This window comes from Oncorhynchus masou, unplaced genomic scaffold, assembly GCF_036934945.1.
Source record: "Oncorhynchus masou masou isolate Uvic2021 unplaced genomic scaffold, UVic_Omas_1.1 unplaced_scaffold_1349, whole genome shotgun sequence".
Taxonomy (NCBI): domain Eukaryota; kingdom Metazoa; phylum Chordata; class Actinopteri; order Salmoniformes; family Salmonidae; genus Oncorhynchus; species Oncorhynchus masou.
Window position 1 is genome coordinate 148,158 of NW_027003381.1, and position 18,979 is coordinate 167,136.

At 41.5% G+C, this 18,979-nt stretch overlaps 1 protein-coding gene across 1 annotated transcript; it reads right to left on the minus strand.

The window, feature by feature from the left end:
- Window positions 1–45: 45 nt before the first annotated feature.
- On the minus strand, window positions 46–18,114 carry LOC135530470 (zinc finger protein 501-like). The gene is made up of 3 exons (XM_064958787.1): window positions 17,883–18,114; window positions 5,240–5,488; window positions 46–4,469 (listed from the first exon to the last, which is right to left on the minus strand). The coding sequence occupies exons 1-3, from the start codon at window positions 18,112–18,114 to the stop codon at window positions 3,568–3,570; spliced, it is 1,383 nt and encodes a 460-aa protein (XP_064814859.1). The 3' UTR covers window positions 46–3,567.
- Between the last annotated feature and the right edge of the window lie 865 nt (window positions 18,115–18,979).

Here is an 18,979-nt window from a genome sequence, read left to right on the forward strand (position 1 = left end):
AAACTGTATTTTTTTTGTGAAGAATCAACAAGTGGGACACAATCATGAAGTGGAGCGATATTTATTGGATATTTCAAACTTTTTTAACAAATCAAAAACTGAAAAATTGGGCGTGCAAAATTATTCAGCCCCCTTAAGTTAATACTTTGTAGCGCCACCTTTTGCTGCGATTACAGCTGTAAGTCGCTTGGGGTATGTCTCTAACAGTTTTGCACATCGAGAGACTGACATTTTTTCCCATTCCTCCTTGCAAAACAGCTCGAGCTCTGAGGTTGGATGGAGAGCATTTGTGAACAGCAGTTTTCAGTTCTTTCTAAAGATTCTCGATTGGATTCAGGTCTGGACTTTGACTTGGCCATTCTAACACCTGGATATGTTTATTTTTGAACCATTCCATTGTAGATTTTGCTTTATGTTGTGGATCATTGTCTTGTTGGAAGACAAATCTCCGTCCCAGTCTCAGGTCTTTTGCAGACTCCATCAGGTTTTCTTCCAGAATGGTCCTGTATTTGGCTCCATCCATCTTCCCATCAATTTTAACCATCTTCCCTGTCCCTGCTGAAGAAAAGCAGGCCCAAACCATGATGCTGCCACCACCATGTTTGACAGTGGGGATGGTGTGTTCAGGGTTATGGGCTGTGTTGCTTTTACGCCAAACATAACGTTTTGCATTGTTGCCAAAAAGTTCAATTTTGGTTTCATCTGACCAGAGCACCTTCTTCCACATGTTTGGTGTGTCTCCCAGGTGGCTTGTGGCAAACTTTAAACAACACTTTTTATGGATATCTTTAAGAAATGGCTTTCTTCTTGCCACTCTTCCATAAAGGCCAGATTTGTGAAATATACGACTGATTGTTCATAGGACAACAGAGTCTCCCACCTCAGCTGTAGATCTCTGCAGTTCATCCAGAGTGATCATGGGCCTCTTGGCTGCATCTCTGATCAGTCTTCTCCTTGTATGAGTTGAAAGTTTAGAGGGACGGCCAGGTCTTGGTAGATTTGCAGTGGTCTGATACTCCTTCCATTTCAATATTAATCGCTTGCACAGTGCTCCTTGGGATGTTTAAAGCTTGGGAAATCTTTTTGTATCCAAATCCAGCTTTAAACTTCTTCACAACAGTATCTCGGACCTGCCTGGTGTGTTCCTTGTTCTTCATGATGCTCTCTGCGCTTTTAACAGACCTCTGAGACTATCACAGTGCAGGTGCATTTATACGGAGACTTGATTACACACAGGTGGATTGTATTTATCATCATTAGTCATTTAGGTCAACATTGGATCATTCAGAGATCCTCACTGAAATTCTGGAGAGAGTTTGCTGCACTGAAAGTAAAGGGGCTGAATAATTTTGCACGCCCAATTTTTCAGTTTTGATTTGTTAAAAAAGTTTGAAATATTCAATAAATGTCGTTCCACTTCATGATTGTGTCCCACTTGTTGTTGATTCTTCACAAAAAATACAGTTTTATATCTTTATGTTTGAAGCCTGAAATGTGGCAAAAGGTCGCAAAGTTCAGGGGGGCCGAATACTTTCGCAAGGCACTGTACACAAGGAAAAAAATGGTTGCTCAGCATAAATTAATGTACAAACATTTTTCATTACATTTTTGTCATTTAGCAGATGCTCTTATCCAGAGCGATTTACAGGAAACATTAAGGGTTAATTGACTTGCTCAAAGGCACAATGATAGATGTTTCACCAAGTTGGCTTGAGATTCAAACCAGCCACCTTTCAGTTACTGGCCCAAGACTCTAAACTGCTAGGCTACCTGCCGCCAGATCAATTAACTTCAATTGTTATTCAAATACATTCATCATCAATGACTAAATAACGAATCTACTATTAAAATACAATTTAATAAACACAATTAGATGATTCATAGCCTGTTCAACATTAAACAAAAGTTGTTTAGTAATATTAAATCATCCACCCAAACTAATGCTGAAAACTGATCATCACACCATCTTTTCTGATATACACTAAACATTAGGAGTTGCACCCCACATCAATTCATCAGGGCATAGAATGTCCAAGGTGTTGAGAGCATTCCACAGGGATGCTGGCCCATGTTGACTCCAATGCTTCCCACAGATGTGTTGGGTTGGCTGGGAGTGGATCTCTACTCTGAATAGCTCCTTCCATCTCCTCCCACAGATGAACAATTGGATTGAGATCTGGTGACTCGGCAGGCCACTGCATGAAACTGAATTCACTGTCATGTTCTTGGAACCATTTCTGGACAAGCCTTGTGGCATGGGGCATAATACTAATGAAAAAAACTATTTGCAGATGGATACACTGCTGCCATGAAGGGAGGCACCTGATTGGCAGTGATTATTTAGATATCCTGTGGCATTCAAACATTGCTCAACTTTTATCAAGAGGCCCAATGTGTGCCCTGAAAACACACCCCAACCATCACACCACCAGCCTGTAATGCTGACACACAGCATGGATGCATGCAGTGGTGTAAAGTACTTAAGAATAAATTACTTAAAGACCTACTTTAATTGTATCTGTACTTTACTATTTTTATTTTTATATAAATATTATATTTATTCATATTGTTGACACACTTTTACGTCAATTCTAGTGTCCAGTGTTTTCATTCCTTAGCCCACTGCAATAGCAGTTTGTTGATTTTTGCTAAAAGCTAATGAGGATCCATAATAAATACACAAAAACTAAATAATTAAGGATCATAGCGTTCAGCTGGTCAGTCTATGTCATGGAAAGAACAGGTGTCCTTAATGTTTTGTACACAGTGTATGTTGTGTCTACTCGCTCATTCCCACAGAAAACTGCAGAGTGAAGCAGTACCACCCAGTCAACCATCAGAATCCATTGTGAGACACTCCACAGAATATTCAACCCTAGGGGCAAATCCAAGGTCAGCTCAATGTCTTTGCTGTAGAAGCTAACAAAACACACCAAAACTGACCAGGTGCTCACTGATCAGTAAAGTAAAGAGAGGCGAACATTCTATAACGCTCCCTTTCCTCTGCACAGTTCTCTCACAGTGAGAAACTATAGGATTACAATAGAGTGTTCTACACTATCGTCATTTGATCCAATTCAACGTTGCCAATTACTTTATGAGATGAGAATTAAGTGGAGTGACAAATCTTAGCTGGTCTGAGAGAACTGATGAGTCTTCTCTCTATGTATACATTGGTGTCATTTTAAATGGCCCAGTCTGTAGAATCTCTTCTCACAGTCAGTGCAGTGATCAGGCTTCTCTCACGTGTGTATCCATTGACGTGTTTTTACATTACCCAATCGGGAGAAACTCTTGCCACAATGAGAGCAGAAGTACGGCTTCTCTTCGATGTGTGTTCTCTGGTGACTTTTTAGCTCAGCTGTTGTTTTAAAACATTTTCTAGTCAGATCAGGGTTAAGGCCTATTTCCTTTATGTTTACCATGGTGTCTTTTTAACTGGCCCACTCGAGAGAAACGCTTTCCACAGTCAGAGCAGGAGTAAGGCTTCTCTCCCGTGTATATGTTTATGTTATTTTAAGTGGTTCAGTTCAGAGACTCTCCCCATAGTCAAAGGAAGAGTAAAGCTTAACTTTTGTGTGTTCTCTGATGAACTATTAACCCAGTTGATGTTGTGAAGCATTTTACACAATCAGAGCAGGAGTAAGGCTTCTCTCCTGTGTGTATCCGTGCATGTCGTTTTAAGTGGCAGAGTAGAGAGAAACTCTTTCCACAGTCAGAACAGGTGTAAGGCTTCTCTCCTGTGTGTATCCGTGCATGTCGTTTTAAGTGGCCCAGTAGAGAGAAACTCACCCCACAGTCAGAGCAGAAGTAAGGTTTCTCTCCTGTGTGTGTTCTCTGGTGAACTTTTAGCCTAGTTGATGTTGTGAAGCATTTTACACAATCAGAGCAGGAGTAAGGCTTCTCTCCTGTGTGTGTTCTCTGATGAACATTTAGCTCAGTTGATGTTGTGAAGCATTTTACACAGTCAGAGCAGGAGTAAGGCTTCTCACCCGTATGTATACGTTCATGTGTTTTTAAGTGGTCCAGTACAGAGAAACTCCTCCCACAGTCAGAGCAGGAGTAAGGCTTCTCTCCTGTGTGTATACGTTCATGTTGTTTTAAGGTGCCCAGTTGAGAGAAACTCTTTCCACAATCAGAGCAGGAGTAAGGCTTCTCTCCTGTGTGTGTTCGGTGATGAACTTTTAGCTCAGTTGATGTTGTGAAGCATTTTACACAGTCAGAGCAGGAGTAAGGCTTCTCTCCTGTATGCACTCTCTGATGAACTGTCAGAGCCTTTAATGATGTGAAATTCTTCCCACCATCAGTATTGGAATACTGATTATCTCCTGTGTGTATTTTTAGGTGTATTTTAAGCTTTGACAGAAATGGGAAAATCTCCTCACAATGTGGGCAGTGGTGAGACCTCTTCGCTCTGTGATCTTCCTGCTGTTGCTCTCTGGATGTAGAGAATGTCTCAACACGGTCTCCTGTGTGAACAACATCAGAAGAACCAGTCTGTTGGTGTGATATACACATCTATTTTATGTAGCCCTTATTACATCAGAAGTTGTCACAAATTTCTTTACAGAAACCCAGCCTCAATCCCCAAAGAGCAAGCAATGCAGATGTAGAAGCAAAGTGGCCACGAAAAACTCCCCAGCAAGCAGGAAACTAGGAAGAAACGTAGAGAGAAACCAGGCTCAAATGGGTGGCCAGTCCTCTTCTGGCTGTACCGGGTAACATATGTATTCATATCAGTAGGCTGTACAATACAAAAGGGAATAAACTGTTTTAAAAGTGGGTAAAAGTCATGAAAATTATGAGCAATATCATCCACTCACTATCACAAGGGTTAGTAACCAGGCTGTATTACATACGACCATGATTGGGAGTCCCTTAGGGTTAGCGATCAATTGGCCCAGCGTCGTCTGGGTTTGGCCGGGGGTAGGCTGACAATGTAAATAATAATTTGTTCTTAACTGACTTGCCTAGTTAAATAAAAAGGTTAAAAAAATACTAATTTCATAGAACTTTAAACCACTGGCAGTTTGTCAACTTCCCTTCTTTAGTCTACTATCTGATCACTCCAGATAGACCAGTTAATAAAACATTCCCTTTAGTGGTGTCAAACCAGGCAAGTCTCAGTCGCATGAAATAATATCTACCTTCTCATTGAAACAGTTCATCATGAAACAGCTCTACAGCAACTTTTAATACACAGTGGGAAGTTCGAATAAATAACAGAACCTGCTCTTACCATGAGAAACAGATGTCCCAATCTCCTCCTCCTCTTCTTCATCTTTAACGTTGACATTCGGCTCCAGTGTTTGACTGCAGTCTTCCAGCTTCACTGACGTCATCTCTGGATCCTGCAGTGCAAACTGGGCTCCACTGTCACAATCAGGACCCAGTGACTGTGGGTTTGGACTCAGTGTGGAAGGAGAGAGGCAGGCTGGGTTTGTCGTCACTGTTGATGTTACCGGCCTCAGACTTAATTCTAGTCGTCCTGTAGTAACAATGAGAAACAGACACAAAAAGTTGTCTTGACAGTTCTGGAACTTTCTTTATACTCTATTAAAATATTTAAACATTTTTGTGGTCAATTATCTAATTCAGTGCTTAACTTGGACTGAAATAGGTGCCGGTACTGTTTATATTTAGATGCAGGAGCTCCACAATACTGTTGAGGTAATATTCTAGAAGAGGAACATGAGCTCAAACAGTAGAACATTGAGGTGCCGGTACTCAGCTCCAGTGAGCTCCTGTCCATCTCATTTCAATAGATCAGGTAGGTCAGCATTGACAACAAAGCATGAATTCATTCAAAATTAGACAAAGTACACGCTACACAAAGTTAACTAAACTTAATCTATAGTAGATTTCTTGGATTTACACTAATTCATAAATTACTCAAAAAACATTTAGTAAAAGGTTGCAGTATGTTTAAGGCAGCACTATTTTCCTGAATGACCTTCACTTCACTGTATTATTTCAAATCAAAAACCAATTGTATTTCCCGTTCACATCATATTAACAATTTATAGACAAAGATAGAAATGGAAGGTGTCTGAAAATTACCAAATAAAAATGTATTTTTGACGCAGACAGAGGACGCTGCGGTTTTCCCAGCTCGTGAAACCGATAACATACAAAACGAGCTCAGAAATCTCAAATAAATGTATTATTTATGAAATGACCTTGAGAAAATGATGTACATCCACTCAGACAAACCCAAAGTCTATGTGGCTTGTAAAAGAGTTATCACGTTCTTCACTTGGTTTGACACAAAAATAACACATCAACCCTTTACCAAACGTATAAAGGATTTGTTACCTTGCATGTTCTTCTAATATCAGGAAGTTTAAACCTGATATTACATACATGTAGTAATAAATAGAAAAGGACATAAATGTTATCATCTTAACATTAGAGTTCTGTCGCTTTCTTTATTGTGAAGAATGGTGCGTGCCTGCCCGGAACTTCCTGTTCCCCCACGACCACAGTGCAGCCACAGATTGAACAAGGAGACAGATATTTCACCAGATGTATAAATGTGAAGAATCCGCTTAGCGTTTCCACTCACTAGCAAATATGGTAGCGAGAGGAAGCCCACTGGCCGGCAGTGGGAGAAGATGAAACGAGATGGATTTTGGCCGACATTCTGCAAATGTTTTAATCAATGAAACATCTTAATACAGTTCTGTTCAAAATCTGTTATGAACAGAGTGGACTAAGTTTTGTAGACTTTACCCTTTGCAAAAGTATACTTTTTTTAATTGTTCAGAAGGAATGTAAAGCGAATTGAGTAATTGCACATGAGCACTTCACAGAGGAGGCATTGCCTAACAGAAATATGCAGATGTGTTCTAGAACGCGCCAATAAGATCTCGCTAGCTCGTGCTTGGCTCTGCCCGCTATGACTCATCTGTTCACATCGGAAATTACTGGTTGCGGTTGTAGGTTGTTTAGTTATAAAGAATCTTTGGTGCAACCATCCGTGCATTCAGTGATTCTTGGGATGGCCCTTCCCCCTTTATATGAGAAGGGTGGTGCTTAATTTGCTGCCGGATCCTCCAGCACCAATTAGTTTTGTTTCCGGGAACCATTTGCCAGGATTAGGTAACCTACCTCGTGGCATATGAATTCCTCATATTGTACAATGTGTTTCTCCTCACACCTGGCCTAGGCTACTGATGGATTAGAGACAAGGTCGTTTATATTGATCTCAGATTCTCAGTGTCAAAGTAGTCTGTCATTTGTTTTTTATGTGTTCTGGTACCTCAGAGCCCCCCAGGTCAACCCCCCTCTTAGACTCACTTTTGGTTCCAGCACCTCCCAATTTCCACATTTTTTATTTCACCTTTATTTAACCAGGTAGGCAAGTTGAGAACAAGTTCTCATTTACAACTGCGACCTGGCCAGGATAAAGCAAAGCAGTTCGACACATACAATGACACAGAGTTACACATGGAGTAAAACAAACATAGTCAATAATACAGTATAAACAAGTCTATATACGATGTGAGCAAATGAGGTGAGATAAGGGAGGTAAAGGCAAAAAAAGGCCATGGTGGCAAAGTAAACACAATATAGCAAGTAAAACAATGGAATGGTAGATTTGCAATGGAAGAATGTGCAAAGTAGAAATAAAAATAATGGGGTGCAAAGGAGCAAAATAAATAAATAAAATACAGTAGGGAAAGAGGTAGTTGTTTGGGCTAAATTATAGTTGGGCTATGTACAGATGCAGTAATCATTGAGCTGTTCTGACAGCTGGTGCTTAAAGCTCGTGAGGGAGATACGTGTTTCCAGTTTCAGAGATTTTTGTAGTTCGTTCCAGTCATTGGCAGCAGAGAACTGGAAGGAGAGGCGGCCAAAGAAAGAATTGGATTTGGGGGTGACTAGAGAGATATACCTGCTGGATCGTGTGCTACAGGTGGGAGATGCTAAGGTGACCAGCGAGCTGAGAAAAGGGGGGACTTTACCTAGCAGGGACAAAACGGATTGCACTGTGATAGACTGCATCCAATTTGTTGAGCAGGGTCTTGTAGATGACATGGAGCCAGTGGGTTTGGCGACGAGTATGAGAAGCGAGGGCCAGCCAACGAGAGCGTACAGGTGGCAATGGTAGGTAGTGTATGGGGCTTTGGTGACAAAACGGATTGCACTGTGATAGACTGCATCCAATTTGTTGAGTAGGGTATTGGAGGCTATTTTGTAAATGACATCGCCAAAGTCGAGGATTGGTAGGATGGTCAGTTTTACAAGGGTATGCTTGGCAGCATGAGTGAAGGATGCTTTGTTGCGAAATAGGAAGCCAATTCTAGATTTAACTTTGGATTGGAGATGTTTGATATGGGTCTGGAAGGAGAGTTTACAGTCTAACCAGACACCTAAGTATTTGTAGTTGTCCACGTATTCTAAGTCAGAGCCGTCCAGAGTAGTGATGTTGGACAGGCGGGTAGGTGCGGGTAGCGATCGGTTGAAGAGCATGCATTTAGTTTTACTTGTATTTAAGAGCAATTGGAGGCCACGGAAGGAGAGTTGTATGGCATTGAAGCTTGCCTGGAGGGTTGTTAACACAGTGTCCAAAGAAGGGCCAGAAGTATACAGAATGGTGTCGTCTGCGTAGAGGTGGATCAGAGACTCACCAGCAGCAAGAGCGACCTCATTGATGTATACAGAGAAGAGAGTCGGTCCAAGAATTGAATCCTGTGGCACCCCCATAGAGACTGCCAGGGGTCCGGACAGCAGACCCTCCGATTTGACACACTAAACTCTATCAGAGAAGTAGTTGGTGAACCAGGCGAGGCAATCATTTGAGAAACCAAGGCTGTCGAGTCTGCCGATGAAGATGTGGTTATTGACAGAGTCGAAAGCCTTGGCCAGATCAATGAACACGGCTGCACAGTAATGTTTCTTATCGATGGCGGTTAAGATATTGTTTAGGACCTTGAGCGTGGCTGAGGTGCACCCATGACCAGCTCTGAAACCAGATTGCATAGCAGAGAAGGTATGGTGAGATTCGAAATGGTCGGTAATCTGTTTGTTGACTTGGCTTTCGAAGACCTTAGAAAGGCATGGTAGGATAGATATAGGTCTGTAGCAGTTTGGGTCAAGAGTGTCCCCCCCTTTGAAGAGGGGGTTGACCGCAGCTGCTTTCCAATCTTTGGGAATCTCAGACGACACGAAAGAGAGTTTGAACAGGCTAGTAATAGGGGTGGCAACAATTTCGGCAGATAATTTTAGAAAGAAAGGGTCCAGATTCCTGGATATTGGAGGGAACTGGAACAAGCTGTCGTACACGTCGATCCGGATCATCTCGAACATGCTCAAGGGGAGACATGTCTGGTGAGTATGCAGGCCATGGAATTGGGACATTTTCAGCATTTTCAATTGTGTACAGATCCTTGCGACATGGGGCTGCACATTGTCACGCTGAAACATGAGGTTATGGAGGCGGCTGAATGGCAGGACAATGTGCCTCAGGATTGTGTTATGGTTTCTCTGTGCATTCAAATTGCCATTGATAAAATGCTGTTGTGTTTGTTGTCTGTAGCTTATGCTTATGCTTATGAGAAATGCTCACTAACAGGGATATAAATGGAACATTTCTGGAATCTTTTATTTCACATCATGAAATATGGCACCAACACTTTACATGTTGCATTAATATGTTTGTTCTGTGCATACAGTTTTATTTTTCATAGAAACTATAATAAGGAAATATCAATTAAACTAAAATCAGCCTGCTTTTATGTTCTAATCAGGTCCCTACACAGGCTGAGAAGGATCCTATAAGAGCAGAACATTATCTGGTGACATTAGTCCTTGTAGTCTTGGAGGCCCAGAAACTTCTCAGCTGCAGATATAATGATGTCCAGCACAATTAATAACTGTGGTTATAAATACTAAAATATCCACCTTTTTTACAATAAATGTATCCAGATCACTTGATTGACGTACAACATTTACAACTGGTTGAGGTGCATCCACCTCCATATCTTCTATAGAACTGTGGCCTCTTGTCCCTATAATTCTCTTCACCTCCTCCACATCAGAGATTTGCTGTACAGTCCTGATCCTTGACACATCAACCTCATTCACCCTAACAGGGCACTCTGGGAATTCGGTAATATGATCCCCATCACAGATGCAACATTTTAAATTCACAAACTCTTCAATAAAAAATGTGTGTCTGCAAACATTTGACATGTGGCCAAACCCTTAACATTTATTACGTGCATCAGGTTTTACACCAACTCTCTTATATATCTTATATCTTATATATCCCAGCTTTACATAGGGTGGTAGATACTCTTCATCAAACATCAATAAGAGATTAACAACGCTCCTTTTTTACATTCTCCATACGGGTCAAAGGACGTGCACTTGTGTTCTTCTTTGGGATTTTGTTGGCGGATCACATCCAACTTTTAGCTGCATCCACCTCCACCTACTGTACTGGTGTGAGGGATTCCACAGCCTACATACATTCAATTCATTGATACATAATTAATACAAAATTGCAAAAGTCCACATGACAAAGTATTCTCTTGTTTCCCAAAGCTCTACACTGGATCTACTACTCGCCAAAAGACTGGCATCACAGACACCTGGAATCTTCCATTTCAACTGCTCCTCCTCAACACTTAAACCTAATCCCAGTATCACTCCTTTCAATGCCACCCTGTTCCAGAGCAATTAGAGTCAAAATTCTTGTCCCCAATCGCGGAATCCGGAGCACCCGCTCCCTCTGGATATCGGAGAAATCATTATGAGTCCACTCCGAGTTACCTTCACCAACTCAACTTCCCTCTACACCAGGGGTGTCAAAGTCAAATGGACGGAGGGCCAAATAAAAAATTTAGCTACAAGCCGAGGGCCGGACTGTTCGAATGTTCATTGAAAATTTTTTAAATGACGCATATAGTCTAGTGAACCTAATTGAACCTACTGAAAACCTAACAAATATATTCCAATATGATCAGATAAATAAAGCAATATTTTCTTATGGCTCTGTCAGTAATCTTTAATTTTCAACAGACACAAAAGACAAATTTCCTTTATATAAAAATCCCCATAACATGAACATTAAATGAAAGAAACCGGTATTCAAGGCACCATCAGTAGCCTATATTTTCTATTTTAGCAAAAGTGGGCTAAATTTACTTCAAAGAAAAAAACAATAATAGCAATTTTCTATCATCCACTCAACTGAAATATTTTTAAAATATAATTGGATTGAAATACAATAAAATAAAGTGCAAAAATCTATTAATCAAAAACAACACTTTGTTTAAGGAGAAGTAACATGCAGTGAAAACAAATATTAAACTTTAACTTTTAAACTTGAACTGAGTAAAAACTCTAAATATGTGATTGCACAGTAATGTTCACTTGTTTGAGGTTGAGGGTGATACTTGGTGGTGTCCCATCTTTTCCACAAGTTCATCAATGTTCGGGGTAAGGCTCTGAGCTGAGGAAATCCTCAGAATTGAGTGGAGGTGTTCAGCAGTAAGTCGACTTCTGTGTGATGTTTTGTTCAGGTTCATCAAAGAAAAAAGTTGTTCACACAGGTATGTGCTGCCAAACATAGACAACGTTTGAGCAGCCTGGATGCGCAGCTGGGGCATTGTGTCGGGGAGGAAACGGGCGAACTCCGCAGCACCCACTGCCGCATATTTTGCCCTCAGTGCATCATTGCATTGGAGGTCAATCAACTCCATTTGGAGGTTTGGTGGTGAGCTTTCCACGTCAACAGCAAATGGGTTACCGAGCAGTTCCAACCTGCTTTTTTGTGCTTCAAAGTCAACAAATCGGCGTCGAAAGTCAGCGGCAAGCATACCTATTTTATCAGCCAACTGTGCGCTCGGGAACGCACTGGTAGAGAGCTTCTCTTTCATGGTCTGGCAGCTGGGAAAGTGGCTCAAATTTTCTTTCCGCATCTGCGTCTCCCACAGAGTCAGTTTGGTTTTAAATGCCTTCACTGTACTGTACATATCAGAGATGACATGATCCCGACCCTGCAGCTGCAAGTTCATTGCATTCAGATGACTCGTAATGTCACACAGAAAAGCCATTTCACACAGAAACATTTCGTCTCGGAGTTGTGTTGTGTCTTTCCCTTTGCTGTCCAAGAACAGACAAAGCTCGAAACATCTTTGAAGCACCTTTCCCTGGCTTAGCCATCGCACCTCTGTGTGATAAGGCAAATCACCATTCCGTTTCTAACTCCGTCAGAAATGCCTTGAACTGGCGGTGATTCAAACCTTTGGCTCTGATAAAGTTAACTGTGCGCGTGATGATGCTCATTACATGCTCCATTTTCAAGGCTTTACCGCACAACGCTTCCTGGTGTATGATACAATGATAAGCTGTCAGCTCACCTGTCGCGTTTTCCTCTTGCATCTTTTCCCGTATCTTCGCCACCAGTCCGCTCCTGTGTCCACACATCGCAGGTGCTCCGTCGGTTGTCAAACCCACGAGTTTTTCCCAAGGCAGCTCCATCTCATTTACACATCTTGACACCTCTTCATACAAATCATGCCCCGTAGTTGTGCCATGCATAGGACGTGCCAAAAACTCCTCTGTCACGCTTAGGCTGGAGTCCACTCCGCGGATGAAAATTGACAACTGGGCAATGTCAGAAATGTCGGTGCTCTCATCCACAGCCAAGGAATATGCAATGAAATCTTTTCCCTTTTTCACAAGCTGCTCTTTTAGATTGATGGACAACTGGTCTACTCTCTCGGCAATGGTGTTTCTGCTCAGACTCACATTTAAAAAGAGTTGCCTTTTTTCTGGGCAAACTTCGTCACAAACTTTAATCATGCAGTTTTTGATGAAATCCCCCTCCGTAAATGGCCGGGCTGATTTAGCGATCTCTTCGCCAAAATAAAACTGGCCTTGACAGCAGCCTGGCCTTGTGATTTGGCTTTTTTGAACAGAGCCTGTCGAGATTTGAGGCCTCGTTTTAATTCCTCTGCCTTTTGTAGCCTTTGTTCCATGTCCATATTCTTGTTTTTGTCCGCGTGTTTCGTTTCATAATGTCGTCTCAGATTATACTCTTTCAGTACCGCCACACTTTCTCCACACAGAAGACACACAGGTTTTCCAGCTACCTCCGTGAACATATACTCCGACTCCCACCTTGTTTGAAACCCCGGTTCTCAGTGTCCACCTTCCGTTTTGCCATTTTTGATGGGTATCTGAAAGTTAATTTTACTGTGATGCTGACGACTGCTGTGCCAATAAATATTGAAATGAAGCAGCCTACTGCTCGGTGCGTCACCGTTGCATTGTGGGAAATGTAGTATTGGTGCGTGTAAAAGATCTGCGGGCTGCCGGCTTGCTGCGGTCTGCGGGCCGGTTCTAATAATAAATCAAGATCATCCCAGGGGCCGTAAAAAACCTTCTCGCGGGCCGGATGTGGCCCGCGGGCCTTGACTCTGACATATGTGCTCTACACTCAGCTCCTTCTCAGGGGTCATCATAGCACTGTCCATCACAGTTAATTCATCCTCTTGTCACGTTCGCTTTCCTCCTGTAGCTCTTAAAAAAGCTCTGTGTGATCCTCCATTCCATATTCCACTACTCTCCTTATTTTCTGGTCCACAATCTTCTCCATCAAATCTTCCAGAAGGCTTCTGCAATCCCCCATTCCTCTTTTTTTGTTCGCCATTAAAAGAATAAGGTTTTATTTAGCTAGGAAAGTCAGTTAAGAACCAATTCTTATTGATAATGATGAGCTACCAGGGATCAAAGGGTTAACTGCCTTGTTCTGGGGCAGAACATCTGATTTTCACCTTGTCAACTCGGGGATTTAATCCAGCAACCTTTTGGTTACTGCGCTAACCACTAGGCTACCTGCTGCCCCACGTAACTCCACACCCCTCTAGCGTTGGGTAGCTGCATATCAATAGAGTATAAATCATAATACCGATAAAACCTAGCAGTCAAACAAGGAAATGGTTCCAACCATTTTTTCACCATTAATTTTTCTCAGAGGATTTTAGAAACACTACAAATAAGGGCTGTGTTTCGTGTAGGCCTACCATGCCTTTCTAAAGAAAGTCAAGTTAACAAAAATGATTTAAAAAATCACAGGCCATTTCGAATCCCACCGTACCTTCTCCACTATGCAATCCGGTTTCTGAGCTGGTCACGGGTGCACCTCAGCCACGCTCAAGGTCCTAAACGATATCATAACCACCATCGATAAAAAAAACAGTACTGTGCAGCCGTCTTCATCGACCTGGCCAAGGCTTTCGACTCTGTCAATCACTGCATTCTTATCAGCAGACTCAACAGCCTTGCTTTCTCAAACAACTGCCTCGCCTGGTTCACCAACTACTTCTCAGAGTTCAGTGTGTCAAATCGGAGGGCCTGATGCCCAGACCTCTGGCAGTCCCTATGGGGGAGCCACAGGGTTCAATACTCGGGCTGACTCTCTTCTCTGTATACATCAATGAGGTCGCTCTTGCTGCTGGTGATTCTCTGATCCACCTCTACGTAGACACCATTCTGTATACTTTTGGCCCTTCTTTGGACACTGTTAACTAACCTCCAGATGAGCTTCAATGCCATACAACACTCCTTCCGTGGCCTCCAACTGCTCTGAAATGCAAGTAAAACTAAATGCATATTCTTCAACCGATCGCTGCCCGCATCCGCCTGTCTGTCTAGGATCACTTACTCTGGACAAATACCTAGGTGTCTGATTAGACTGTAAATTCTCCTTCCAGACTCACATTAAGCATCTCCAATCCCAAATTAAATTTAGAATCGGCTTCCTATTTCGCAACAATGGATCCTTCACTCATGCTGCCAAACATACCCTCGTAAAACTGACTATCCTACCGATCCTTGACTTCGGCGATGTAATTTACAAAATAGCCTCAGCAAATTGGATGTAGTCTATCACAGTGCCATCTGTTTTGTCACCAAAGCCCCATATACTACCCAACACTGTGACCTGTATGCTTTCGTTGGCTGGCCCTCACTACATATTAGTTGCCAGCTCCAGGGCATTTCTAAGTCTTTGCTAGGGAAAGCCCCACCTTAATTCAGCTCACTGGTCACCACAGCAGCACCCAACTGTAGCACACGCTCCAGAAGGTGTACTTCACTGGTCATCCCCAAAGCCAATTCCTCCTTTCTCTGACTTTCCTTCCAGGTCTCTGCTGCCAAAGACTGGAACGAATTGCAAAATTCACTGCATCTGGAGACTAACTTTAAGCATCAGCGATCAGAGCAGCTTACCGATCATTGCACCTGAACACAGCCCATCTGTAAATAGCCCACCCAACATTGTTATTATTATTTTTCTCCTTTGCACCCCAGTATCTCTACTTGCACATTCATCTTCTGCACATCTATCACTCCAGTGTTAATGCTAAATTGTAAATATTTCACCACTAAGGCCTATTTATTGCCTTACCTCCCTAATCTTACTACATTTTCACACACTGTATGTAGATTTTTCTATTGTGTTATTGACTGACGTTTGTTTATCCCATGTGTAACTGTGTTGTTTGTGTCGCACTGCTTAACTGTATCTTGGCCAGGTCGCAGTTGTAAATGAGAACTTGTTCACAACTGGCCTACCTGTTAAATAAAAGAGAAATATATAAATAAAAAACTTTTAGGTTTGGAAATGTACAGTGTCTTGGGGTATGATATGCTGTAGAGCTCAAATACAGACAACAAACACCCGCCAGAGATTGTTGCAATACAATTGGATAATGAGAACCGATATCACCATTGTTAAGCTTCAGAAATTTGACCCGAATACCCCAGACCTGTGTGTTCAAGGCACCTTGTATCATTGCCTGGAGGAATGTTTTGAGATAAATGTTTTGTAGCAAAGATCTTTGAGATAACCTCTACCCCAATACCACTAATCCCTAAACTATACCTCCTAAATCTTTACCCAGATAATATCTCTTTACATAGGAGAGAAAATAAAATGGTTGACCTCTGTCTAAAATGGTTGACCTCTGCTCTCCACTGGAAATATGTCAGTTGCCCCTCACTTGGTCAATGGTTAACATAATTAACGTCAAGCCTGGCTCTTGAAAAATGTACTTATATAGTAAAAAAGAAAGCCCCAGAGTTTCATAATATTTGGGATCTGTTTTGTGTGTTTTTGCAAACTGGTGATATTTTAGAAGCATTGGAACTGTAAATCTGTATATTCTCTATATTTTATGTGAATATTGGCTCTAGTCGAAGCGTAATCTTCATTATCTACAACTGTATATTATACTTTATTTATTTATATTATTGGATTTCTTTATGTTTGGTTGTTATGTTTTCATCTCTCTTTGGGTTGGGGGGGTGAAAAAGAAAATACAATATAGATACAAATAATGATTGATGGAAGCCATTGTGTTCTTGGGGACCTTCAACGCTTCTAGGGGCTCCCGAGTGGTGCAGCGGTCTAAGGCACTGCATCTCAGTGCAAGATGCATCCCTACAGACCCGAGTTCGATTACAGGCTATATCACAACTGGACATGATTGGGATTCCCATAAGGGCTGCTGGCAATTGACCCAGCGTAGTCTGGGTTAGGTTTGGGTCGGCCATCATTGTAAAAAAAAAATTGTTCTTAACCAACATGACTAATTAAATAATAGGTTAATAAAATGTTTTTAAAGAAACACTGCAGAAGTGTTTTGGTTCCCTCCCCCAGATCTGTGCCTCGACATAATCCTTTCATGGACTTCTAATGTGTCAAATGTGTCTGAATATTATTACACATGTAGAAAACCAAGTTGTTACATTTAGATTCAAAACAGTAGTGCAACCGTAAAAATGGTCTCTCCTGCTGCACCCTCACTGCCTGCACTGAAGTCCGTTGATGCAGAGCGAGTGGGCACCGCCATTTTACCAGCTTGTGAATATTTCCTTTCATGGAGTTCTACGGACAATTCCTTCGACCTCACGGCTTGGTTTTTTCTCTGACATGCACTGTCAAATGTGGGATCTTATATAGACAGGTGTGTACCTTTCTAAATCATGTCCAATCAATTGAATTTACCACAGGTGGACTCCAATCAAGTTGTAGAAACATCTCAAGGATGATCAATGGAAACAGGATGCACCTGAGCTCAATGTTAAGTCTCATCGAAAAAGGATTTGAATACTTACATAAATAAGGTATTACTGTTTTTTTATTTTTTATTTTAGAAAATGTGAAAACATTTCCAAAACCGGTGTTTGCTTGGTCAAGGGGTCTAAATTATTCCTGAATGGAAGAGGGGATACCTAGTCAGTTGTACAACTGAATGTATTCAACGGAGGTGTGTCTTCCACATTTAACCCAACCTCTGAATCAGAGAGGTGCGGGTAGCTGCCATAATGGACATCCATGTCTCTAGCGCCCGGGGTTCAGTGTGTTAACTGCCGTGCTCAGGGGCGGAATGACATATTTTTACCTTGTCAGCTCAAGGATTCAATCCAGCAACCTTTCGGTTACTGGCCCAACGTTCTAACCACTAGGCTACGAGTACGTATTCATTTTAGTAGGCTGTGCAATACAAAAGGAGAATAAAAACTATTAAAGTATTTCATAAGTCTTGAAAAGTATGACCTATATCATACTCCACTCACTATCACAAGGGTTAGAAACTACAGACTATATTCATAGAACTTTAAAACACTGGCAGTTTGTCTACTTCACTTCTTAAGTCTCCTCTTTGAACACTCCAGACAGACCAGTGAATAAAACAAATGCGGACAATACTGATGTCAAACCATGCAAGTGTCGGTAGCATGAAATAACATCTACCTTCTCATAGAAACAGTTCATCATGAAACAGTTCTACTGCAACTTTTCATACACAGTGAAAAGTTGGAATGAACAACAAACATCGTTAGATATAACCTGCTCTTACCATGAGAAACAGATGTCCCAATCTTCTCCTCCTCTTCTTCATCTTTAATGTTGACATTCAGCTCCAGTTTTTGACTGCAGTCTTCCATCTTCACTGATGCCATCTCTGGATCCTGCAGTGCAAACTGGGCTCCACTGTCACAATCAGGACCCAGTGACTGTAGGTTTGGACTCAGTGTGGAAGGAGAGAGGCAGGCTGGGTTTGTCCTCACTATTGATGTTACCAGCGTCATACCTGAGTCGGCAAGTAGTAGAAGAGAAACAGACACAAAAGTAATTTTCTTGACAGTTCTGGCACCTTCTTTATTCTTTATTAAATATGTTATATTTGTTCTTGTTCAATTATCTAATTCAGTGCTTGACTTGGACTGAAATAGTTGCCGATACTCATTTTGTGTGCTGGTACTGTTTATATTTAGGTGCAGGAGCTTCATAATACATTTGAGCTAATACTTAACCTGTAGTAGATAAATGCAGAAATTACTCAAAAACTGTTTAGTACGAGGTTAGAGTATGTTTTAGGCTGCACCATGTGCTATTTTCCTTAATAACCTTGTATTCATGGTTTTACTTCAAAAACACAACACAGTCGTGCAACCGTAAAATTGTCTCCCTCTGCAGATGAAGTTTGTTTGGCGCCGCCATTTTAGCAGCTTGAGAATATTTCCTTTCATGGGGCTCTACGGACAATTCCTTCGACCTCATGACTTGGTTTTTGCTCTGACATGCACTGTCAAATGTGGGACATTATATAGACAGGTGTGTGCCTTTCCAAATCACGTCCAATCAATTGAATTTACCACAGGTTGACAACAATCAAGTTGTAGAAATATCTCAAGGATGATCAATGGAAACAAGATGCACCCGAGCTCAATGTCAAGTCTCTTAGCAAAGGGTCTGAATACTTATGTAAATAAGGTATCTGTTTTTAATGTTTTATAAATCTGAAAACATTTCTAAAAACCTGCGTTTGCTTTGTCATTATGGGGTATTGTGTGTAGATTGATGAGGAACGTTTCTTATTTAACCCATTTTAAAATAAGGCTGTAACATAACAAAATGTGGAAAAAATCAAGGTGTCTGAATACTTTCTGAATG